Below are 24092 nucleotides of genomic sequence, written 5' to 3'. Positions count from 1 at the left end.
TGTTAACAGTGGCCCCCAGAAGGGGAAGACCTGAGTAGGGCTGGTTTCCTATAAGTGGTATGTGGAACAAGGACCTGAACGATGAAGGCTAGTTTCCTACAATCAAGACAAAATGGATCAAGCCAAACCAAAACAAAACGGGGGGGGGGGGAAGAATAAGAAACAAATGTCTACTTCAAGGTATGTCTCTGCTGTCATTGGTAGACAAAATAGGCAGACAGAGCTGAGATCCGAGTTGATTAACATTTTTTTTTTCCCTGTACCAGGGATTGAACTCAGGACCCTGTGCTTGCTAGGCAGGCACTTATTCTACTGAGCTGTCTCCCTGGGCCTTGAGTTCATTAATCTCACAAGCCAAACACAGCTTTCACGGTGGGGTAGTGGGTAATTCCAGCAAGCCTGCGCCTTTAGTTCCACTAAGTTCAGGCTGGTTCCTGGCTGTAAGGCTGGAGCCTGATTTCCTCAGCCTGTGCCTCCAGGTGCTTCCAGGTAGCTGAACTGGGCAGCCTCACCCTGACCCTGGGAGCCACTAGGTGGAGCCAACCTGCAGTGTTCTGAGCTCAGTTGGACCCTTGGGGAATGTGTAACTCATCAGCCACTGCAGTCCTCTGCATTCACTGCTTCGTTCCACTGGTGCATCACTCTGTGGAGGCCTCCGAGGTTGCCAATATTCACCCTGTGTCTGCAGGGTCAAGCCATCCCTCTCGCGTAGTGAGTCTGGGCTCAGGGAGAAAGCGCTGCCTGCCACCTCTTTCTTCATTGAGTCTTTTTCTTTTTCATTCTTATTTGTATATGAGGGATTCCATTCTTGCTTCTGATCTTTCCTCCTTCTTCATGTTGCTACATTCTAGCATCTGGACACCCAGTTTTAGAGAGGATCTTTCTCTGAAGCTCACCACTCTATCTTCCCAGAATTCCTAAAAACATGTTGAAGCAGGCTCTTCCCAACAGTCAGTTCTAATAAATCTGTGGAATACCTGTGTGATGAAGCTTTTAAAAATTTTTAATTTCTTTTTTTTTTTATGTATTTGGTATAGGGTCTCATGCACTTGTAGTGATCCTCCTGTTTTCAGTCTTCCTAGCACTGGGGTTACAGGTGTGTGCCACCAGGCCAAGTCTCAATGGCTGGCTCAGCCCACGTGGGGGCGGGGCAGGGGCGTAGCTGGCATATCATGTGGTGCTGGGATTGAACCCTGGTCCCTGAGTTTGCCTAAGCAGGTGCTTAGTCCACTGAGCTGGCTCGCTGGCCCTCTGATGAATTATTTTGGTTGTGAATTTGTGGGTGGATCAGAGACAGACAGACCCTCATAGTTTTTTGATTCCTTCAAATTTGAACAACTGACTTTGAATCCTGACTCTGCCACAAACTTTTTTTTTTTTTTTTTTTTTGCGGAGCTGGGGATTGAACTCAGGCCCTTGTGCTTGCCAGAGAAGTGCTTATTCCATCTCCCTGGCCCATTTTTCTTTCTTTTTTGAGACAGGGTTTCCATATGTAGTTCAGGCTGGCCTTGAACTCACTGGGTAGCTAATACTAGTCTTGAATTTGCAGGTGTCCTCCTGCATCAGCCTCAAAAGTGCTGGGATTACGGGTGTAAACCACCATGCCTGGCTGTTTTTCTTTCTTTCCTTTTTTTTTTTTTTTTTTTAATTTTATGTATTTAGTACAGGGTCTACAGGGTCTAACTACACAGATTGGACTCAGTGATCCTCCTGTTTTTAGCCTCCCAAGCACCGGGATTACAGGCACTTGCCATCATGCCCAGTCTCAATTGTCATCTCAACATGCCCTGGGGGCGAAGCCAGCATGGCAGGCCAGGATTGAACCCTGGTCCTTGCATCTGCCAAAGCAGGCGTGTTTTTATTTGAGACAAGGTTTTGATATATAGTTCAAATTGGTCTTGAACTCACTATGTAGCCCAGGCTGGCCTTGACATTGCAGTAATCTTCCTGCATGGTCTCCTGAATGGAGATCACAAGGGTGCACCACCGTGCCCAGCTCTTCCACTAACCTTGTAAATGTGAAAACAACTGTAAATTTTAGTTTTCTCAATGAATTGAGGCTCATAATCTTTCCCTCAGACTTGTGAAATGCGAAGGGGCTATTACCTAGGAAGCACAGTAAGCCCTGAACCTGCACTACATTAACCACCCTCAGGGAGCCTATTGAGAGCCAAGTTCAGGACACATTTACATTGGCTCCAGCCCCACTCCTATCAGCTCTGCAACAGGAAAGGTGGGAATGGAGTTAAGGGAGGGCTCTGGATTCTCAGTGGGTGGGAAAGCCGTGGCTCACTGCTTAACAAGGTGTGGATGGAAAGGACAGAGTCAAGGCTTGAGACCCTCAGACGGGATGAGAGCCAACTGAGGAGACAACCTGGGTGAATCCTGAAGAGGGAAAACGCAAAGAGCGTGTAACTGGCCTGCGGCTGAGTTTTAGAGGTAAGGCTGAAAGAGGGTTGGAAACTCTTAGGGCTTCCCCGAGGTAGAACCCAGGATTTGTCCCCCGGACTGGTAGAGAGACTGATTTTGGAGTTGTTCTATCTTTGCACAGCCTTCAGGAGCGGGGCTTGTGTTGATTTCTAGGTCTCCTGCTTCACCTGCTCCACTGGGAAAGTCTGTCTTCACACCCTCAACCGTTGTCAGGTGAGGCCCGGGTATGGGGAATCCCCCTGCTGGGACTAGAAGCCCAGGTGTGGACTTCTAGTACAGGTCTTCCCACCCTCCCCACCGGTCTCACTTTCCCGCTTACTGATCGGGGAAGCTGGGCATAGATTGGAGGATGAATTACTGGGTTCCTAGCGGGATCTAGAGACCGTCGGTGGTAGAACTTTTATTGTACTTATCTAGTCTGGAAGGCGCCACATAGCCTTCCCCTCCTCTGACACCTGCTGACTTTGTTGCAGGTGTTTCAAGTAGCCTATGCTACTTGAAATGGGGAAAGCTTTTCAGGATAGACCCGGGTTCAGACAGTTAGTTCAATTTAGCAAAGTGCAAGTACTTTCCCATAGTACAGAGATGCTCCGACAGCTGCCTGGCAGTTGGCACCTAGGGCCCCGGGCTCGAGGCCTGCACCTTTAAGGAGCTGGGGGCGGAGGGCGGGGCAGGAAGAGGGCTCCCGGAGACGGCGCCGCCGCTCCGTCTTTCCTTGGGGGAGGGGCCGGGCCCCGGGCTCCGCCCCCTTTCCGGCGGCCGCGTCCCCCTTCCGCCCCAGGGTAGGTGGGAGGGCCCTCCTCGGCTGCTCGCCCGCGGAGGCGCAAGTTTGTTGACTCGGAGGGAGTAGCAGGGGCGGGGGCGGTGCTAATAATACCCATTCCTTCCGCGACCGCGCTTTACAGTTTACACAGCTGTCACCTTCGTTACTCCTTAATTAATAATAAAAATAGCCGCCGTCCGGGATCGCTCCCTGGATGCCAGGCCCCGCCCCCGGCGCGTTACGAGCAGAGTCCCATTGAGTCGGCCCCGTAACGTTATCCCCATTGCACAGGGCGGGAAGCCGAGGCTCCGGGAGGTGCAGGGAGCTCGGCTGAGGGCCCTCGGCCGGTGAGCGGCTCCGGGACCGGACGCGGGCCGGCTAGGAGGGCGCGGAGCTGCCCGGCTCGGGGGAGCCGCGGGGGCGGAGCGGCGGGCGGGGCGGAAGGCGCGGGGGTGCGGCGGCGGCGCTGGCCATCTTAAGTGGCCGCCGGGAGGCCGGGGCCGCTTCCCCGAGGCGGGAGGCGCGCGAGCAGCCCCTGAGGTGGGGTCCGCGCGGCGGCCGTGGCGCTGGGGAGAGGCGGAGGGCGGGTAGGGGGGTAGATGTCGGAGCGCCCTTCTGGATGGGTGCGAGGGACCTTCGCGTCTTGCACTGCTGAACCCCAAAGGCCCCGGCCTGCGGGTGTGTGGAGTGGGTGCCAAGGAACTTGGCCGGGCTGGCGGGGCCACGCGTGGGGGGCTCGAGGACCTTGCACCTCGTCGGGGTGTGCAGGGAGATGCCCCGCGGGACTTGTCGGGCGACAGACGCTTAATAGTTTGGGGGTTCAGTCTTAGAAGGGGCTGGATTTCGAGGCAGTTGGATGGTGGAGGGGAGGCTCAACCGGGATCCTTCTTTTGAAAACCCCAATGCCGTGAGTCAGTAGGGGCGTCGAGTGGAACAGGTTTGGGATGGAATCAGACTTTTATGGGGAGGGTCTACGGAGTCATCTCTTTGCGACTATTAAGAGGGTTGAGTTGTCCCTGGGGTGCTGGGTCACCACAGTGTCGGGACGCAGAATGGGTACTTGGGCGCGGGCGCCGGCGGGGATTGGGGACTACGTGCCCTCGGAGGGGGTGCAAGACCATTGTGGAACTTATGAGGCGTCGTCCTGCGAGCAGAGGTTGGGGGCAGGGGCGTCGGGCCGCGGGCCGAGGAGGGGGAGGGGGCCTCCCGGCTCCGCGCTCGGTGCCCGCCCCTCCCCCGCCGCTCCTGAACAAACTTTTCTTTCTCTTCAAGTTGCGGCCAGCGCTGCAGGCGGCGGCGGCTGCGCAGCGAACCAGGCGGCCTGCGCGCCGGAGCGCGGCGCCCCGAGTCGCGGCTCGGTCAGGTCTGCGGAGCCCCAGGCCCGGGAGCCGAACGCGGCCCCAGCCTCGGCCCGTAGCTTCCCGGGACGGATGGCGCGGGCCGACAGAAGCAGGCGGCGCTGAGCCCTGCGTGGGCCATGGCCTCGGCGTGCGGGACGCCGGGCCTGAGCGGTACGGCACCCGGGGGCGCGCTGGGCAGCCAGGCCCCCTCCTGGTACCACCGCGACCTGAGCCGCGCTGCCGCCGAGGAACTGTTGGCCCGGGCGGGCCGTGATGGCAGCTTCCTGGTCCGAGACAGCGAGAGCGTGGCGGGGGCCTTCGCGCTCTGCGTGCTGTGAGTCGGGCAGGGGGGTGGGGGCATCGCCCGGTTTGCCAGGAGTAGGGGGACAGGGTCTAGTGACTGGGCAGTGGGCCGTCAGTCCCGCCTCCAACCCCAATGTGGGGGGCTGGGCTTTTCCTGGGGAAAGTGTACAGGGGGCACTTCCTTCCTGTTGTGTCTGGAAACCCTTTCTTCGGACTTGAGGGCAGACTATGTGGGGTTGTGGGGCTATGGTGTTTGTGATGGGAAAAAATGCAGGCAGACCCTGGGCGACCACCGCAGCAGCTTCAGGTGGAATTGATGAGGGTGTGCATGCCTCAGTGAACGCAGTTCTGTTCCCTTAGAGAGGGAGGGCGGTGGGGGCTGTTAGGGCAGAGGGTGTTAGGATGCCCAGTCGCTTCTCTAGAGGTCTGTTCTGTGCGCCCAGGTAGGAACACCTTGGGTCTGCCTGGCTGTGCTGTCAGGGGTGGGTGCTGCTGTAGGGAGCCATGCCATTATTCATGAATCAATGAGTTGAGTGTGCCCAGGCTCTGGCCTTGAGCCCCAGTGATTTGGCAGCTCCAGCCCTGAGCTATGAGTGCTGAGTGTGGAGCTAGACTTGGCAGTTCTGAGTGGGCCTGGTCCTGTCAGTGATGTGCTCCTGGTGCTGGGTGAGTTTGTACTTTCAATTTTGCAATGTTCTCCCTGACCTGTACAGGCTGCCTCACAGTCTGACACTGAGCATGTTTCTTTGGGCTTCTGGTCTGGTGGGGAGGAATAAATGGAAAGCTTCTGGAGCTGCTTTGTTCAGATTTAGTTTTGTTCTTTACTTCCCGAACCCCTTTCCCAAACTCCTGCCCCTTAATTGTTTTCCTGACATCCTTGTAGATTGTAGTATATTGGCCTAGAGGGGGGGTGGTGGTGGTGGTTTTGGTTATCACAACTGAGATGATGCCCCTGGCAAATAGGGAGTAGGGAAACTCGAGTGCCCAAGTGCCAACATTGCCCAAGATAGTCCAAGGATTTTGTTATCCAGCATGTTAGTAGTAGAAAGGCAGAGAAGATCCAGCTAGGCCTTTGATCTGGTGAAGAATCAGATCTGTTTCTGCTCCAAGTCTGGGGCTCAGTGCAGTGGGACTGGAGGCCATCATAGGCCAGTGACTTTGCCAGGAGACCTACCTCCCAGCCCCCTCTGAGACACATCCCCTAATTAGGAGGGGATGGAGGCAGGTGCACGGTCAGCTGTTGAATGGTGGGGGGACAGCTGGGGCCTGTGTTTGGGTGAGGAGCATTATTGTCCCATTAAGGGGAGAATCCTTGGTTTCATTGCCAGGGGAAGACATAGATGGCCTGAAAGGTCTATTGGGGTGGTTGGGGGAGGGCAGGTGGGTGTTTGGTTTTGCCAGCTGACTGAGCTTGCTCCCTGTATCTCAGGAACCTGAGCTAGGGATAAAAAGTGGGTGGAGTCTTATATTTCCTAAACAAATATATGCGTGCTTACCTATATACAAACTGCATGTATACAAGTGACACTCAACACACCTCTACCCTGAAGGACACGGGCAGTCTGACAGAAGCTCAGGGTGTAGGCCCTGGCACCTGCCCTGGTTTTCAATCCCAGCTTTGCCTTTGCTTGCTCTGTGACCTTGAACAAATCATTTTCCTTTTTTGGGCCTCAGTTTCTCTATTTGGACTATGGGAGTTGATAGTATATGCTTCAGAACATGAGAATTCAGTGCAATGAGTGGGACATGGAGTACCCAGTCTGTCATAGAACTGCAGTTCAGTTAATGGATGCTATTATTATTAACAAACATTGACCCACAGTCTGTAACATAACCAGCAAAAGCAGCCAACAGAGCCCCTGGTATCTAACATGAGGGAAGAGAGTGGCCTTGTGGTATTTGTCCCCTCTGGGGCCAGCACCCACTTCCTGCTGAGCATACATGTAAGCCCTGGGGCCTTTTGAGGTATGGAGGCAGAGACAACCTTCCATCCCCCACCGAGTGTGCCTGGCTCAGCTGTCACCTGCTCAGCTGCTGCTGCCATCTGTCAACACCCTTCTTGCCCCTCCTCAGCTTGGGGTTCTAGAAGTTGGGTCTCCCATAGGAGGCCTCCCTGGGTCACCAGTTTCCTGGAGCCTGGGGTTGGGATAAGCAGGAGGGTGATGCCCTGCAGTCACCAGCAGGACTGCCTCAGACACAGCCAACACCAGCAGAACCAGACACCAACATAAACACAGACAGAGGCTCACATGTGTGTTAGCGTATTACCGTGCACGCCAACAGGCTAACCAGGCTTCTGAGGATTCTTACTCTGGCGGGGGGCCCAGACTGGTACCACAACCCAGAGGGGCTGTTTGGACAGCTGTGGAGGCCACAAAAGAGCTGCCTGTTGCTTCCCTGGCCCTGCAGGTTCCTTCGCCCTGCAGCCTTGCCATGGGTGTAGAGGCTGTGTAGATCTGGGGGAGGGGTGTTGGTCATTCCTGTGCTCATTGGCAGCACTAGGAGGGAAGAAGTCACTGGCCCCATCATTAATCCTGTACAGCGTGGGTAGAGTGGTTTTAGGGAATCCAAGCTGAGTGGGTTGGATTGCTGAACCTGGTAGCAGAGCAGGAATAGGTATTTTGGAGATCAGACCAACTTGGGGGTGACAGGTTCTGACCCCTGCCTTGTCATCAGGTATCAAAAGCATGTGCACACATACCGTATTCTGCCTGATGGGGAAGACTTTCTGGCTGTGCAGGTAGGATCTTGAAGCCTTGTGCATTGACTTCCATTGAGCCAGTGGCCTGGAGGAGCCTCTGGCTGACCCTTCCTCCTGTCCTCCTGGCCTGCAGACCTCGCAGGGTGTGCCAGTGCGCCGCTTCCAGACACTGGGTGAGCTCATTGGACTGTATGCTCAGCCCAACCAGGGCCTAGTGTGTGCCCTGCTGCTGCCTGTAGAGGGCGAGAGAGAACCGGACCTGCCTGATGACCGGGATGCCTCAGGTGCTGTCCTCCCAGCAGTATGAGCATCCCTTCTGTGCCTCCACCCCTGCCACTCTTCCCTCCCTAAGCCCCTCTTTCCCTTCCTCATACTCTCCAGCCCTTTACCCCCTTTTCCATGCAAGTCGCTGATAACTATGTTTTACCCTGTCTCATACCACTGAGGGATAGAGGCCCCAACTATTGTCCCATTGACCTTTATCCACAGATGGGGAGGACGAGAAGCCCCCACTGCCCCCACGCTCTGGCTCCACTAGCATTTCAGCCCCCATGGGGCCTAGCTGCCCCTTGCAACCCCCTGAGACTCCCACAGCTTCAGCTGCTGACAGGTGAGACCACCTAGGCCCCTCTGCTAAGTAGAAAACTCCTTTCTCTTCTGAGAAATGTTTTCCTGTTAGTGGCTGGGAGGCCCCCCCGCACACTAGGAATGGGTTGGGGTGCTAAGAATTACCTCCAGTAATTCTTACCACCTTCCTCAAGCGCTCCCAACGGGTTGAGCACTGTCTCACACGAGTATCTGAAGGGCAGCTACGGGCTGGACCTGGAGGCTGTGCGGGGTGGAGCCAGCAACCTACCCCACCTCACCCGTACTCTCGTCACTTCATGCAGGAGGCTGCACAGGTAACTGACATATAACACAGGGTCACTCTGGCCTCTGGCTCTGAATGGTGACTTAGCCACTGTTTTCTGAGTTCCTCTACTGTTCCCTGGTGTCCCTATGCTAAAGGTGGAAGCATCCTGCTCAGTTCCCTCTCTGGGCTAATGCTGGGTGGGCAGTTCTGATCTGCTCTCTCCCCTAGTGAGGTGGACAAGGTACTATCGGGCCTAGAGATCCTGTCCAAGGTGTTTGACCAGCAGAGCTCACCCATGGTGACCCGCCTTTTGCAGCAGCAGGTGGGACTCGGAGAGGCCTTTAGGAGGTGGGCTTGTGTTCTGGGCCTGGTTGGGGGCATCTGCCTAGCAGCCTCATGTGCAAGCCTGCTTCCCTTCCCTCAGAGCCCATCACAGACGGGGGAGCAGGAACTAGAGAGCCTGGTGCTGAAGCTGTCAGTGCTGAAGGACTTCCTCTCAGGGATCCAGAAGAAGGTAGACTGTGACCCCCATCTGGCCCCTGATCTTCTAGTCATTGACCACGCCCCTTGGCCTAGTCCTGATCTCAGCCCTACACCTCCAGTTTAGCTCTGACTCCAGTGTCAGCTGTCCCCTCTCTGTGTGTCCCCTGACCTGGTCTTGCCCTTGGCCAGGCCCTGAAGGCACTACAGGACATGAGCTCCACAGCACCCCCGGCTCCGCTGCAGCCATCCACACGAAAGGCCAAGACCATCCCAGTGCAGTCCTTTGAGGTACATGGCCTGAGGGCTTTCCTGGGCAAAGGGCTATTGGAAGTAAGAGGGGTGCTGCCTGCCCCACAGTCTTGTCAGCAGCCTCTCCACCTCCTGTTGTACAGGTGAAGCTAGATGTGACCTTGGGAGATCTGACAAAGATTGGGAAGTCACAGAAGTTCACGCTGAGTGTGGATGTGGAGGGTGGGCGGCTGGTGCTGCTGCGGAGACAGCGGGACTCTCAGGAGGACTGGACAACCTTCACACATGACCGCAGTAAGCCAGGACCAGACCTGGGAGAGGGGCAGGCTAGGCTCAAGGGGCAGACTTGCATGACTTGTCCTTCGTCCTCTAGTCCGGCAGCTCATTAAGTCCCAGCGTGTCCAGAACAAGCTGGGAGTTGTGTTTGAAAAGGAGAAGGACCGGACACAGCGCAAGGACTTTATCTTTGTCAGCGCCCGGGTAAGCAGCAGGCTGGGCCTGACTAGGGAGTACTGGGTCCCTGCTGGGTGTTTCCTCCTGGGTGAGAGGAGAGAGAACCCATGGTGTGGGTGTGTCATGCTTCCTGGCTAGAGAGAGCCTGGTGGGATTGAGGGTATTGAGAGCAGGTGGACTCAGGTCCTCACTCACTGAGCATCTGCCACATACTTGGGCAGTGGATGCATGGAAGGAAGCCAGATAGAAACAATCTTCCCCTTGAGATACGGCCATCTAGCAGGGTATCGCTGTGGACTTGGGGGTGGTATTCCTGGCTACCTGCTCCTGACTAGCTGCTCTCCCCTCAGAAACGGGAGGCCTTTTGCCAGCTGCTGCAGCTCATGAAGAACAAGCACTCCAAGCAGGATGAACCTGACATGATCTCAGTCTTCATAGGCACCTGGAACATGGGTCAGGCCCAGGCTGGGGCTGTGGTAGGATGGGGAGATAGTCCTGGAGCAGGGGCCTAACCTTTCCATTCCCCCCTCCTAGGAAGTGTGCCACCTCCAAAGAACTCCACATCTTGGTTCACATCAAAAGGTCTGGGGAAGACCCTAGATGAGGTCACGGTGGCTATACCCCATGATATCTATGTCTTTGGGACTCAGGAGAACTCTGTGGGTGACCGGGAGTGGCTGGATCTACTTCGAGGGGGCCTCAAGGAGCTTACGGATTTGGATTACCGTCCGGTGAGGGGGTATACTCTCATCCAGTCCCCTTTCCTCGCTTTGTGGATGACCTGGGGAGTGCAGCATGACTGGTCCCTGGGCACATCTTTTGGGAGCTCAAACCTGAGTCCTTCATGCCACAGAAGGGCCTGTTTCTCTCTGGTCAGGACAAGACTTCCTACCCTGTACTGACAAAACAGTCTAGATTAAGGACTGGGGGAGATGGACAGGGACCCCAGCCTAAGATGAGTGACCCCACCTTCTCTACCCAGATTGCCATGCAGTCACTGTGGAACATCAAAGTAGCTGTGCTGGTTAAGCCAGAGCATGAGAACCGTATCAGCCACGTCAGTACGTCCAGTGTGAAGACTGGCATTGCCAACACTCTGGGTAAGCACTGCAGGTGGGCTCCAGAAGAGATGGGCTCCCTCTACCCATGCCTTCTGCCTCTTTCAACCCAGGGTCTCTTAGGTGGTTTCCCACATATAGGGCAGCTTTCCCACATATAGGGTACTTTGAAATTTATACATCTAAATTTCTTCCAGCTCTGCCCTGAAGGCAAGGCCAGATTAATTATCCCCATGTGATAGATAATAAAACTCAACCCCAGAGTGGTAGAGTGGCATGTCCAAAGTCCACAGAGAAGTAAGTAGAGGAGGCAGGCACAGTGCTGAGGTCTCTTGCTTTGCAGTCCAGGCCTCCTGTAGGATGAAGCACTCAGAATCTGCACCTTTGGGATTCCTCTCATCTTCAGGGGCCCTGCTCACAGAAAGCAGACAGACTCAGGGCCTCCAGACAGACTGCATGTGCCCCGGGCAGGTGTGAGTGTGTGTGCAGAGGCCTACTCGCCTTGGGTAGGAAGGGTGCCCTCACTGCTCCGTTGTGGGGTAGAGGGCAGAGTTGGGAGCCCTCTGCTGGTGACGCATACATTCCTCTTTTGCTTGCCCTGACAGGGAACAAGGGAGCTGTGGGTGTGTCCTTCATGTTCAATGGCACCTCCTTTGGCTTTGTGAATTGCCATCTTACCTCGGGAAATGAGAAGACTGCGCGGTGAGGGCCACCTTCCTGGTGGTGTCTGTGTCCTTTCCCTCCCTTCACCTTAATTTCTCCCCTTTCCCATATTTCAGTCATTAGCCCCTTACATCCCTGTCCCTAGAGTGCCCTTCCCCTGCTTTATCCCAACTCAAGGCCCTTCTGTTTAGTCCTTTTTGGGAGGGTATCAGCGTTTGAACTCAGGACTTTATGCTAGCCAGGCAGGCAGACGCTTATGACACTGAAATATCTTCCTGGCCCCCCTGTATTTACTCCTAACCCTGATCTTGTCCCTGATTCCTTGCACTGCCCCCAGGGACCCTGATCCCTGTCCCATCCCTGAGCCCTGACACTTCTTACCTGATCCTTGCTCTTGACCCTGGAGACCTGCCTCTCTCTCCTACTGTAGGCGGAATCAGAACTACCTGGACATCCTGCGGCTGCTCTCGCTGGGTGACAGGCAGCTCAGTGCCTTTGACATCTCTTTGCGTTTTACTCACCTCTTCTGGTTTGGGGACCTCAACTACCGTCTAGACATGGATATCCAGGTGTGTGCAGAGCCCTGCGGGTGTCAGTGGAAAGGTTAGAGGCTAAAAGGGCTGTTAGTTCCCCCGCTCATTCAGAGGCAAGCCTGTAGCATCTGCACCCACCCACCCACCCACCCAGGAGATCCTGAACTACATCAGCAGGAAAGAATTTGAACCCCTGCTCAGGGTGGACCAGCTCAACTTGGAGCGGGAGAAGCACAAGGTCTTCCTTAGATTCAGTGAGTAGAAGCATATGGTTCCTGAGCGCCCTGGAGGCTTGAAGTACTCCTAGATCTTTGGGACCCTGAACCCACCCTGTCCCCTGCTCTGCTTAGGTGAGGAGGAAATCTCCTTCCCACCTACCTACCGCTATGAGCGGGGCTCCCGGGACACATATGCTTGGCACAAACAGAAGCCAACTGGGGTGAGTTTAAAAAAAAAAAAATGGAATGGGCTTTGGGCAATCCTGAGGCCTGCAGTGATTCAGGAGTGTGTGTGGGGTGTCTGGGGTTACCACTCTTGTCTCACGTAGCCTCCCTGAGGCCTTCTGAGTATTGTGGGGATCAAAGGAGGGAAGTGGTTGTGAAGGTCCAGTAAGGAGGTATGGGCATTATTAGCTTGGGTGGGGCTCATGCCAGGAGTTTGAAGCTCTCACCTCAGCCTGTGCTGCCACCTCCTGTTTCAGGTCCGGACCAACGTGCCGTCGTGGTGTGACCGGATTCTGTGGAAATCCTACCCTGAAACCCACATCATCTGCAACTCCTATGGTCAGAGCTTCCTGAGCAGGGTGATGGGAGATCACGGATGGTCGTTGTTCTGACTCTACCCTAGTTTTGGGAGTGGGGAGCAGAAAGTAGGGAAGTTTCCCCTGAACACTCAATCCTGTCCCCTGCCCAGGTTGTACTGATGACATTGTCACCAGTGACCATTCCCCGGTGTTTGGAACATTTGAGGTTGGAGTTACCTCCCAGTTCATCTCCAAGAAAGGTGACTATTTGGATGTGGTCAGGATGCTGGCAGCTGTCTGGGTGGGCACTGGTGGTGGCCTAGGGATGTGCGTAGGTTTGGCTATACATAGGATATGTGAGTGAGTGTGTGCACGCATGAACACGTATTCCAGAATATGTAATGTGTGGGGGTGTCTGTGTCCTGAATTGTCATGAGAGGTGTGAGGCTGTGTGTGTATGTGCATGTGTGTGCACGAATGTGAATATATCACTGTCTATCTGCCTGGATCCATATGTGTGCCCTCGAGTATGCCTGGAGCTGTGGAGTATCGGTAGGGGGCAAGTCTATGGCATTCTGGCCCCTAACCCTCTCTGACGTGGTTCTTTCATCCTTGCCCTTTCCAGGGTCTGCACTTTGGGATATTGGGAGTCCCCTCAAGGCCCTCCCTACTGTTCTACCAGGGCTCACTCTTTCTGTCCTGTTCCTTCTGGGTTCCTCTTGTGCCCTCTCAGTGCTTCTGTCTGCAGTTCCTCCCTTCCCTTTCAGGGCTCTCGAAGACTTCAGACCAGGCCTATATTGAGTTTGAGAGCATTGAAGCCATTGTGAAGACAGCCAGCCGCACCAAGTTCTTCATCGAGTTTTATTCCACTTGTCTGGAGGGTCAGCAGCAGGGTGCTGGGCTGAGGGTGGGGCAAGGAGGGCAGGAGGGTAGGAGGCCAGAGGCAGCCCAGTGTAGTCAGCCCCCAGCTGGGGAGGAAGGGGAGTTGGGAAGTGGTTCTCAGTTGGGTTCTCCCCGCCCCCAGAGTATAAGAAGAGCTTCGAGAATGATGCCCAGAGCAGTGACAACATCAACTTTCTCAAAGTGCAGTGGTCCTCACGCCAGCTGCCCACGGTGAGGCTGCAGGCAGGGGCCACGCTTAACACACAGAGATCGGGGAAGGAGAGCACTCTGGGAAGCCTGGGCTGGGAGGAGGATGCACAGAGTTGGGAGGGCGTGCACGCGTGTGTGTGTGTGTGTGTGTGTGTGTGTGTGTGTGTCTGTCAGTCTGTCTCTCTCTCTCTGTGTCTGTGTCTGCATGCATTTGTTTAAGCTGGACATGAGTGAGAATGAGGATATTTGCATCATTCAAGAGGTGTGGACCCAAGTTGCAGTTTGTTCAGTGACTTGTTCAGTACATACTTCTTGAGTGGGAATGTAAGGACCTGTGTTGGCCATTGAAGCTGCAGGAAATTAAGTATGGGATGCCAAATGCTATGAAAGGCCCACACAGGTGTGTGTTCCACATTAAGGATTTGGAGGCTTTCCTTTAGAGCTGAGTGCAAGTGAGCAAAGATGAGTCCAGGGGCAGGGAGTAAGTAGTATCGGGCAGTGTTGGCTCGGAAGGACACTCACGGGCTTCATTCCTCCCTGGGCCTGTCTGCTCACAGCTCAAGCCAATCCTGGCTGACATTGAGTACCTGCAGGACCAGCACCTCCTGCTCACAGTCAAGTCCATGGATGGCTACGAATCCTATGGTGAGGGGCAAGGGATGTTGAGGGGTACAGGAAACCAGGCAGGGGGGGGCCTTGGAAAGGAGGGCAATTCCTTGGTGTGTGCCATTCCCCCCTCAGGAGAGTGTGTGGTTGCACTCAAGTCCATGATTGGCAGCACAGCTCAGCAGTTCCTGACCTTCCTGTCCCACCGTGGCGAGGAGACAGGCAACATCCGTGGCTCCATGAAGGTGCGGGTGCCCACTGAGCGTGTGGGCACCCGTGAGCGGCTTTATGGTGGGCTCCATGGGGGAGCTGGAATGTGAGGGGGTGGTGTGGTGGGGTGGAGGAGGGGAGGATGCAGGGCTGGTAGCATGTTTGGATCCCAGGATCCTTGGTGGTTTTATAGCTATGGCGGTGAGTAAGCCTGCCCTGAGGAATAGCTGGAAAGGGGCTGGCAGGCTCAGTGAGTCTCTGGGATCTAAGATCCCAGGTTGCCTCTGAGCTTTCCTTTCCTTTCCCCCTTCCCCCCAGAGTGGATCAGCATTGATAAGGATGAGGCAGGAGCAAAGAGCAAAGTCCCCTCTGTGTCCCGAGGCAGCCATGACCCTAGGTGAGCTAGGGCTATACGGGGTGTCCTATAGAAAGGTGGGTGGGGGCTTCTGACCAGCCCCACTTCATCTCTCCTGTGTGTCCCTGGCAGGTCAGGCAGCCGCAAGCCGGCCTCTGCAGAGGCCTCCTGCCCGCTCTCCAAGTTATTTGAAGAGCCAGAGAAGCCACCACCAACTGGGAGGCCCCCAGCCCCACCCAGAGCAGCTCCCCGGGAGGAGCCCTTGACCCCCAGGTGAGAGGCAGGACCTGTGTCCCCCACTTTACCCATCACATGCCTGAATTGCCAGGCTGTCCTGGGGATTGTCTGTTCTGTTCCATGCTCTGGCACTCTGTGGCTGCAGGCACTGTGGTTGTGTGCCTGAGGCTACTGTGGCCAGCCAGGCCTCCCCTAGGTGTGGCTCTCTGAGTCAGAGGGAGCATGGCTAGACTTTCCTCTCAATTCTGCCTTGAAGAGTAGATGTAGAAGTTGTTTTTAGAATAGCAGCTCTTTCCATGTAGCTAACCCAGTGTGAGCTTTCTGTTACTGCTTAGCATACAATTTCCTGGGTTGTGTCTCACGGGGTGCTGACCTACAACAGCCTCCACTGGAAATGGGTTGGTGGTCAAATGAATTTGGGAAACGTTCCTTGCTGGATTCTTTTCTTAGATATTCCCGGTGCATATTAGTATTAGGGAAAGCTCCAAGCATGTAGACAGGAAGGAAGCCTCTTCAACTCTGTTTAATATAGTTTCCCAAACCTAATGAGCCAGGAAACTTCTTTCCCACACAGTAACTATTCATGTCCTGGGCTACCAGTGTGCTGTGTGTCATACCTTGGGAAAGCCAGGCCTGCTTTCTGATGCGATCTGGTTTTTGCTTAAGTGTAAATAAAAGCCTATAGGTACAGATTGTTTTTTTTTTTTTTTTCATTCATCTTCAGCTATTATCAGTCACCTTGTGTCTTGGTTACTTTTCTCTTGTGGCCGAGACAAAATACCTGACACTCAAAATTAAGGGAGGAAAGATTTATTTAGCTCCCAGTTTCTAGAGGTTTCGGTTCATAATCAGCTGGCTACAGCGGGACAACTAATCATGGTGGGGAAAGACAGCAAAAGCAGTGCGTGAGAGAAGCCTCTTTCTGTCCCTTTCATTCTATCCAGTCCTCTGGGATTAGGGCTGTGCAGTCCAACCAGTGGACTGATCCAGCAGTCACCCACCTTTATTCCCAGCATTGAACTATGAGTCAGTCACATATTCTACATTCAGCTACCTATTGCTTCTTGGCCTTTTGGCTAAGATCAAGTATAGATTCAGCTACCTTCAAAAAAGTCCTATTTAAAAGTAAGGGGACATCTTGACACAAACCTAAAACCTTGTTTCATCTTTGGGCTTGAATAAAACTATCTGAAATCACTTAAGATTCTGCAGTAGACTGTTTTAGAAAGCATTCCAGAGCTCACTTGTCACTCTCCCAGGGGCCTTTATTGCGCTCTCTAGCCCCTCTGTCTTTACCCATTTATACTTGGGTTTATGCAAAGTCATGGAAAATCTGAGAATCCAATCAAGTGAGGAAAGGAAGTTAATGTTATGCCTTCAGTTCCCCCTGCTTTATTTTATTTTACATTTTGTTTGCCTGCTTTTTGAGACAGGGTATTGGTTTGTAGTTGAGGCTGATCTTGAGCTCCCATGTAGCCCAGGCTGCCTCAGACTTGAGCTTCTCCTGCCTCTGCCTCCTGGGTGCTGAGATTGTAGGCATGCACCACCTTGCTCACAGTCCCCTTAGAGATAATGAAACAGGATGTGAGAGACCAGTGCTGTGTAAGGCCATGTGCACACCCAGGCCAGGAACTCTGTCTTCTTGATCCCGTACCCAGTTCCTTTGCATCTTGTATTCACCTTGAGTGTCAGGGTCCTAACCTAGTCCTGCTCCTCCCAAATCTAGGTTGAAGCCAGAAGGGGCTTCTGAGCCAGAAGTGGGGGCACCTGCCCCACCCAAGAACAGTTTCAATAATCCTGCCTACTACGTCCTTGAAGGGGTCCCACACCAGCTGCTGCCTCTGGAGCCACCCTCGCCTGCCAGGGCATCAGTCCCACTGGCCACGAAGAACAAAGTGTCTATCACCGTACCTGCTCCACAGCCTGGATGCCACCGGCCCCCTCGAGTGGGAGAGGGAAGCTCATCGGATGAGGACTCTGGGGGAACATTGCCCCCTCCAGATTTTCCTCCCCCACCACTGCCAGACTCAGCCATCTTCCTGCCCCCCAGCCTGGATCCCTTGTCAGCCCCTGTAGCCAGGGGCCGCAGTGGGGGTGAGGCACGTGGCCCACCACCTCCTAAGGCGCATCCGAGGCCTCCACTACCTCCAGGTCCTTCACCTGCCAGCACTTTCCTGGGGGAAAGAGTGAGTGGGGATGACCGGTCTTGCTCAGTGCTGCAGATGGCCAAGACACTAAGCGAGGTGGAGTATGCTCCCGCTGGGCCTGGACCTGGACCTGGGTGCTCAGTGCTCCTCCCAGGCCCCCTGGAGTTGCAGCCACCCCGAGGGCTACCCTCAGACTATGGCCGGCCCCTCAGCTTTCCTCCTCCCCGGATCCGAGAGAGCATCCAGGAGGACTTGGCAGAGGAGGTGTGTGCATACAGGCTGGCTTCCACACCAATGGGGTCCTTTCAGCCCTATATTTAGCACCTGCCCCTAGTTGAGCAGCAAGGTGTAGCTGGGAGGGCTACAGGCACCAGTCTTGGGCCTTTGTCTCTTTCCCTCACCTGAGTAGACTGCCTCCATGCTGTTCTTAACACTTTACATGCCCTTTTTCCTCAGGCTCCGTTCCCACAGGCTGGGCGGGCTGGTGGCGGCCTGGGTGAGGCAGGCATGGGTGCCTGGCTGCGGGCTATTGGCTTGGAGCGCTATGAAGAGGGCCTGGTGCACAATGGCTGGGATGACCTAGAATTTCTCAGGTGGGGAGCTGGAGGTGGACGGAATGGGTGGCCCCAAAGGTGGAGTTCCGGGCCCCTGGGCACCTATTATAGCCCATCTTCATGCCTCTTCCATAGTGACATCACTGAGGAGGACCTGGAAGAGGCGGGGGTGCAGGATCCGGCTCACAAGCGCCTCCTTCTGGACACGCTGCACCTCAGCAAGTGACAGTGGAAGCTCCCCAAAGCTTTGAACTCAGCGCCCCTCCCCATCTAGGAAGGCCCGGAGCAGTCCTGTTGTTGAAAAGTTGTAAGGAGCAGAGTAGTACCTCTCTATTTATTGGGGAAGTGCGTTCCCCACGGCCCAGCTATTTGGCAGGCCCTGATAGGACATCCTTCCCGCCCTCCCCAGCTTTCAGATCTGGGGCTGAGGATGTCGGTAGCCTGCTGCAATGAGTAAGGAAAAGTACCATCGCTCACTGGCGCAGGCCTTCTCCCGAACTCTCTTCACAGCCCTGAGGGTAGATGTGGGGTAGCTGGGTATGTCTGGGTCCCCTATTTTCACCGCTGTTTCTGCTACACTCACCCGGGCCTGCACCACAGGGAAGAGGTCTTTTGGGACCTTCTGCAAGTCCTGCTCCCGGGATATCCGTCCGGAAATGAAGGAAGAGCCCGAGGATCGGGCTGGGGTTTATTTAAGCTTTTTCGTGTGGGTTTGGGGTGGGAGAGCGCCTGAATGTTGGGGGCGGGGCAGACCTCGCCATAAAGTGCGTTTGCTTATTTCTCGCTGTCTCCTTGTCCTTACGAGCGCGTTCCCGCGTGAAATGGCAGAGACCCAGGCTGATCACGAGGACCACAGGAGACAGGGTTCTCGCTAGCAGCCCGTTCCCGCCCTGGGTACTCAAGGGCTGCTGGCGTTGATGTCTTCAATAAATTAAGTTTTATTTGGGTTGAGCAAAATCACCTCAATAAATTACAAGTTTTCAAAGAAAAGACCAAAAATCAGGAAAACGGAAACCCTTCGTTCGTTTCCGCAGCACCTCTCCGCTTCTACCAAGTCCGCCCGCTGTGCTAGGGCTGGGAGGCCGCGGGAGGGAAGCTGAGCCGTGGGGCCCCTCAGCTGCATGTCATCCCGGCGAAAACCAGCCGTGGCGCGTCGTGGGACAAAGCCGGTGGGCTGGGTCTGGGCAGCGGACACTCACCCTCGGTCACCTAGGTTAGGAGTGAACTAGCCAGCTGCAAAGCCCTAGAGAGCACTGCGCCTTTCCTTAGGGACCCATGTGCTAGGGACAGGCGTTAGTTACTTGATCCCGGCTCCAAAGAAAACCAAGCTGGCTGGGACTCTGCTCTCCGGGTGAAAAGGACCTCGCGCTGCTGGGTACGGGTGAGAGGATGAGAGTGGCCTGACTTGGTTTCCAAAGCTGGGGAGGGCACACCTAGGGGGTCCGAGACTGCGGGGAGGGGGCAAGAAGGGACTCTGAGGCAGGCGGCCAGGATGGGGACGGTTTCTGTCGGGTCCTGGAGGACCAGGGGGTGTCTCTGGGGGCAGGCTCGAGCCTTGGGAGGCCGGCGGCTAGAAGAGGTTGGTCTTCAGCGCAGGGCCAGGCTTCCGGTGAAAGGAGGACAGCACTCCGGAGAAGGGTCCGGGCCCGGGCTCCGCCGGCTGCCAGGCTTTAAGTAGCTCGGCGGCGCCGGCGCCGGGTCCGCCGCCCCCGCCGCCCGCCACGCCGGCCCACAGCGCGCCCTTGAGTGACTGTGGCCCGGGACCAGGGCCGGGGCCGGAGCCCAGAGCAGCGGGCAGCGGGCTGGGGCTCAGGCGCGGGCTGGCCAGGCTGGCTGCGGGCGGCGGCGGCAGCGACGCGGTGCTGTCGGGCGTGGGGCTGCACGTGGACTCCTTGGAGTCGTCGTCCTCGGACGAGCAGCGCGCCTCACCCTTTTTGGCGCCCGCCGCTCCCGCCGCGCCCTTGGCGCTGGCTGCGCGCTCTTGTTTTCGGAACTTGGCGCGGCGGTTCTGGAACCAGACCTGTGGGCACACGGGCCAGTCAGTCCAGCAGTCCCGGCAACGGTCAGAGAGCGAACTAGGCTTGCCCGGAGTACCAGGCGCAGGCGACACTTAGGTCCGAAAAGGGTCGGGCAGGATTATTAGCAGTTGAAGAGGTCGAAAGCCCCAATCTGCATCACTTGGCAGCCCGTTGTCCTCTCCACTTTCCTTTCCTCCGCTTGCCCAGTCCTCTGGGCCCTTAGGCTCTCCTCATCCACAAACCCCGCTGCCTATCATTATTCTGGGTCTCTGGGAGGGAGCTCTACCTTTACTTTCCTTACCCTAACACCTTGAGATGCACCCCAATTCCCTTTTAGGAAGCTGGATGATCCACCTGGAGAGACCCTGGGTGATGAAACAAATGAATTGGGGTGCTGGGGAAAGCTTCCATCCTGGGCTTCCAGTCAAAACCAACCAGCTGAACACGGGATTTGAAATCCCTGGCTCAACTTTCCTGGTCCTGCACCAGCATGCAGTTCAGGCAAACTGGGGTTCAGGGGTTCAACAACTCTAGCATTGGGAAGGGAGGACACCTGTAAGTTCCCTGCACGCCCCAATCCTTCCAAGGCACTCTCTACCCACTTGGCTGCCTATCCAGGCTTTTCAACTCAAATATCGACCCTCCAAGTCTAGGATAAAGGGGAGGTAGCTAAATATGGGGGAGGGGGTCTTCTGAGAGTCCAAGTCTTGGCCTGCAGTCTCCCCAGGTGGATCAACCACACCTGGGCTGTGTCCTGGTCGCTGGCTCCTAGATCCTTGTTTCCAAGTTGCCTTGCTGTCCTTGACCCTGTTACCTCCCACAGTCCCCTCCACACGTGTGTGCGTGTACACACGTGCATACACGCACCTGTACGCGAGCCTCAGTGAGGTCGATTTTGAGTGCCAGCTCCTCCCGCGTGTAAATGTCCGGGTAGTGGGTCTCGGCGAACACGCGCTCCAGCTCCTTGAGCTGTGCACTCGTGAACGTGGTGCGGATGCGCCGCTGCTTACGCTTCTCATGTAGGCCCGATGGTTCCGGGAAGAACTTGTAGGGCACTGCGGGTGTGCGCCAGAGGGCAGGGCAACGAGAGGGGGCGTAAGAAGCCGAGCTCAGCCCGCTGTGTCCGCCCTAAAGGGATGCTCACCACCCCTCCCCCACCCCTGGCCTGATCCCTCGGTTTGGTCCTCACCGCCTCCAGCCAAGCATCAGAGCCTGCAGTAGTGAAAGAGAGAAAGGGAAGACCTGGGGCTCAAGAGAGGCCTGAAACCAGGACATTAGCATTTGATTCTCCAGCATCCAATCCTCCACCTGTCACTGGCTTTTCGCTGGGTTCTCTCTACTCCCCCTACCCCTCTCCACTCCACCTGCCCCTCCTACCGGCTCCTCTTTGGTCCCGTGTCTCTCCCTCAGCCTTCTGACTTTAGGTCCTGCTCTGTCCACACCAGCCCGGGATGGCTGCCAGGTCTCACCACTAGCCAGTCCTGAGCTTGAGACGCTCCTGACAGGTCTCCTTCAGCCCCACCATTGGCTCCCTGCTGGGTACAGATCTGGTCCTCTCCCTCTTGCTCCTGGGGCCTCTTTTCCTCAGTCCTACCTCACATTCCTGGTCTCATTCCCCTCCAAGTGTCCTCTCCTGTTCCTCACCTTCCTCTTTCTTCACCCAAATTTTTCTTTGGCTTTCCCAATCTGGACCGATCTTCTCTTTGTGCCCACTAAGAAGGGTTCTTACCATCTTTCCACCACGTCTTTCTTTGCCCTTCTTCCTGCCCACCTACGCTGTGTCCCATAGCCCCTAACTCCCATCCTAGGCCTCCCTCACTGCCTTTCTGTACTCTACCCTGACCTCACAGACACATAGGCGATGTTTCTGACACTATCTCTTCATCCCTGTCTCTAACCCTGGTTTAGGTTTCCACATGTTTCATGGGGTCCCCTACCTCCATCTTTGTCCCATTTCTCCAGGTCCTATCTCCACTGATCCTTGTCTCCATCCCCATCCCCATTTTCATTATCTGTGTTCCTACTCTTTTTTGGTCCCTGTCTTTCATAATATGGTCCCTCATATCTCCATCCCCGAAGCCTGGGGGGCTTCATTTCTTTCAAGGCGCCTGGTCTTTCCATTTATCCTCTGTCCTCTTTCTGTATGTTTCCCCAACTGCTGCAGTCTCAGAGCCCCATCTCTGATGCCCAACTCCCTATCTCCTGTCTGCATTTCCCCAGTCCTCATCTTCATGTGGCCCAGGGTGACCAATCTCCTCATCCCTGTTCTAGTGTGGGGCTGCACACAGTGAGTCTCATTTCCTCAAATTCAAGCACTTCCTCCCATACCCACCTGTCTTCTACTTGGGACCACCATGGTCTTCCCAGGAGGGGAGGAGCTAAGGAGACTGGGTGGGGCAGTGTGGGACCCTAACTAAAGAGGTGGAGATGTTTGGGTTCTCACTGAACCCAAAAGCTCAGTGAGATTTTGGGTTCCACCCGGGCTTGGTGCACTGGGCTTACTTAGGCTGTAGTAGCTGCCTTCTGAGTCCTGCAGGACTAGCTGGGACTGTCAGGAGGGGTGGGTGAAAGTGACCCCCTTTTCTGTGGCAATGGGAGCTGGTTTTGCTAGTGCTGGGTTTGGGCCCAGGCAGGATGGATCCAAGATAGGATAGGGGGGCTCTGGGGGTGCCAGGGCTCTAGGAAGGTTGCCGTCTGGAAGCACAGCTGCTACAGGTGCCTTTGCTGGGGTTAGCGCGTGGGGCAGGGGTGATGTAGAGGGGTTCTGAATGAACCGCGCTGGGAGCCTCTTCCAAGGATACAGGCGAGGGAGACATTTGGTGGTCAATCTTTGCAGCTGAGGAGGGAGAGCCTGGTGAGGGGCCAGAGCTGGACCCACGATTTATTTCCTTGACCCAAAGGGCACAGAAAGAGGGCCAGGAGGGAGATGAGGGTGGGGCTCATCCTTGCTTCGAGAGGACCCTGGTATTGCTGGGGGTGTCACAGGGCACTGAAGGTTCCAGCCAGGAAAGACAGGATGGCAGTGGGGAGTCTCATTCCCTTGAGGAGTAGGGAAGGGACTAGGGCCTCTGCAGGATTTAGAGGGAAAGCTGGGCCGGGGCTGCGCTCACCTGCCGAGTAGGGCGCGGGCTGGTGGTCGCGTAGGGCGCCAAGCGCGCAGTTGGAGGAGCCGAGCGCGGGGCAAGGCGGCCCAGCCGCGGGGAAGGTAGGCCGCAAGGGGCTGTACTGGAAGCCGCCGGGCTGGCTGCAGGCGCCGAAGTCGCCGTAGGCGGACGCCTCCATGGCCGCCACGCACGAGTCGTACGAATTGAGGTAGGAGTAGTCCATCGGCCCGAGGGACAGGGGCCGGGCGGGGTTCGGGTGGGGGTCCCGGCCGGGTGGAGGTCGGGATGGAGATTCCGGCGCCAAGCGCCGAGGACCCGAAACTGGTTCTGAGCGCCCGGGTCTGCCCGCCCCGTCGCGGCTGCACAGTGCCCGGGTGCAACGCAAGTGCAGCCCGGAGAGCCCGCGCGCCTTTTAACGCGCAGGACCCCGTGGAGGGGGCGGGGCGGGGCGAGCTCGGTGGGGCGGGGCCTGGGCGGCTCAAACCCCGCCCCCAGCCACCCGACCCCAGCCCCAAAGGGTCTCCGCCGTGCACCTCCTGCTCCGGAGGGGCGGGGCGGGGCTGTGCGGGACCCCAGCCCCGGAGTCTCATCCTGCCCTACTCGGGCCCAGACCTCCGGGGTCCACGCCGCGTGCCAAGCGGGAGGAGGGTCCCGACCTCTTTCCAGACCTTGCCACCTGCGGCCCGCGGCTCTGGGGCGAAGAAGTTAATTAAATTCTCCGGGATAACAGAGTTATCCGGCCCTTGCCCCGCCTTCGGCGAGGTCCTGTCCCGGTGGGGACCAAGCTGATCTGGAGGGGGATGGAGATGGGGACAGACAGGGACGGGGGCAGGGAGGGAAGTGGATACTGAGAGAAAGCAGAGACGAGGCAGGGCGAGGAAAGGAGGACGCCGTGATGGAGACGGGAACAGGAATGACCCAGGTACATAGAGGGAGTCGAGGACGACATGTGCGGGAGGAAGGTTGGCTGGACGTAGGGACAAGGCAGGGACAGAGACGCAGATGGGGCCAGAGGGCCGGAGGAGGAATGCGAGGCTGGGAAGGAGATGTGGGGGAGGGACGGGGCTGGACGGTGGCGAGGGCGAGGAGACCATCCCCGGACCGTGGCCGCGAGACAGACACACGCAGCGGCAGCCTCAGCTTGACAAGGCCGGGGACAGACAACGGAGGATCCGAGGCCGAGGGCGGAGGAAGGAGC

The 24092-nt window shown here is 56.2% G+C and overlaps 2 protein-coding genes and 1 pseudogene across 3 annotated transcripts; 2 read left to right on the top strand and 1 right to left on the bottom strand.

Moving 5' to 3' along the window:
* Nucleotides 1-2916, top strand: part of LOC101571290 — a 22424-nt pseudogene extending 19508 nt beyond the window's left edge.
* A 419-nt stretch (nt 2917-3335) lies between these two features.
* On the top strand, nt 3336-18633 carry Inppl1 (inositol polyphosphate phosphatase like 1). 2 transcript variants are annotated; one of them, XM_023702094.1, is made up of 29 exons: nt 3336-3540; nt 4466-4867; nt 7513-7576; nt 7671-7821; nt 8027-8147; nt 8299-8439; nt 8619-8712; nt 8815-8904; nt 9063-9161; nt 9266-9416; nt 9496-9602; nt 9926-10028; nt 10110-10306; nt 10558-10675; nt 11239-11335; nt 11727-11865; nt 11984-12083; nt 12180-12268; nt 12530-12611; nt 12742-12831; nt 13339-13452; nt 13596-13684; nt 14221-14308; nt 14405-14560; nt 14798-14876; nt 14967-15107; nt 16798-17482; nt 17675-17811; nt 17908-18633. In XM_023702094.1, the coding sequence occupies exons 2-29, from the start codon at nt 4671-4673 to the stop codon at nt 17996-17998; spliced, it is 3810 nt and encodes a 1269-aa protein (XP_023557862.1). In that variant the 5' UTR covers nt 3336-3540; nt 4466-4670; the 3' UTR covers nt 17999-18633. The 2 variants fall into 2 exon arrangements, with proteins under 2 accessions (XP_023557862.1, XP_004642004.1); XM_004641947.2 differs by lacking the exon at nt 3336-3540 and adding an exon at nt 3633-3733.
* A 485-nt stretch (nt 18634-19118) lies between these two features.
* On the bottom strand, nt 19119-23275 carry Phox2a (paired like homeobox 2a). Its single transcript, XM_004641945.1, has 3 exons — nt 22901-23275; nt 20658-20845; nt 19119-19792 (listed from the first exon to the last, which is right to left on the bottom strand). The coding sequence occupies exons 1-3, from the start codon at nt 23115-23117 to the stop codon at nt 19343-19345; spliced, it is 855 nt and encodes a 284-aa protein (XP_004642002.1). The 5' UTR covers nt 23118-23275; the 3' UTR covers nt 19119-19342.
* Between the last annotated feature and the right edge of the window lie 817 nt (nt 23276-24092).

The sequence above is a fragment of the Octodon degus genome, unplaced genomic scaffold (assembly GCF_000260255.1).
Source record: "Octodon degus isolate 3935 unplaced genomic scaffold, OctDeg1.0 scaffold00146, whole genome shotgun sequence".
In the NCBI taxonomy this organism is placed as follows: domain Eukaryota; kingdom Metazoa; phylum Chordata; class Mammalia; order Rodentia; family Octodontidae; genus Octodon; species Octodon degus.
The sequence above is the reverse complement of the archived record's forward strand: the minus strand, read 5'-3'. Positions and strand labels throughout refer to the sequence as shown.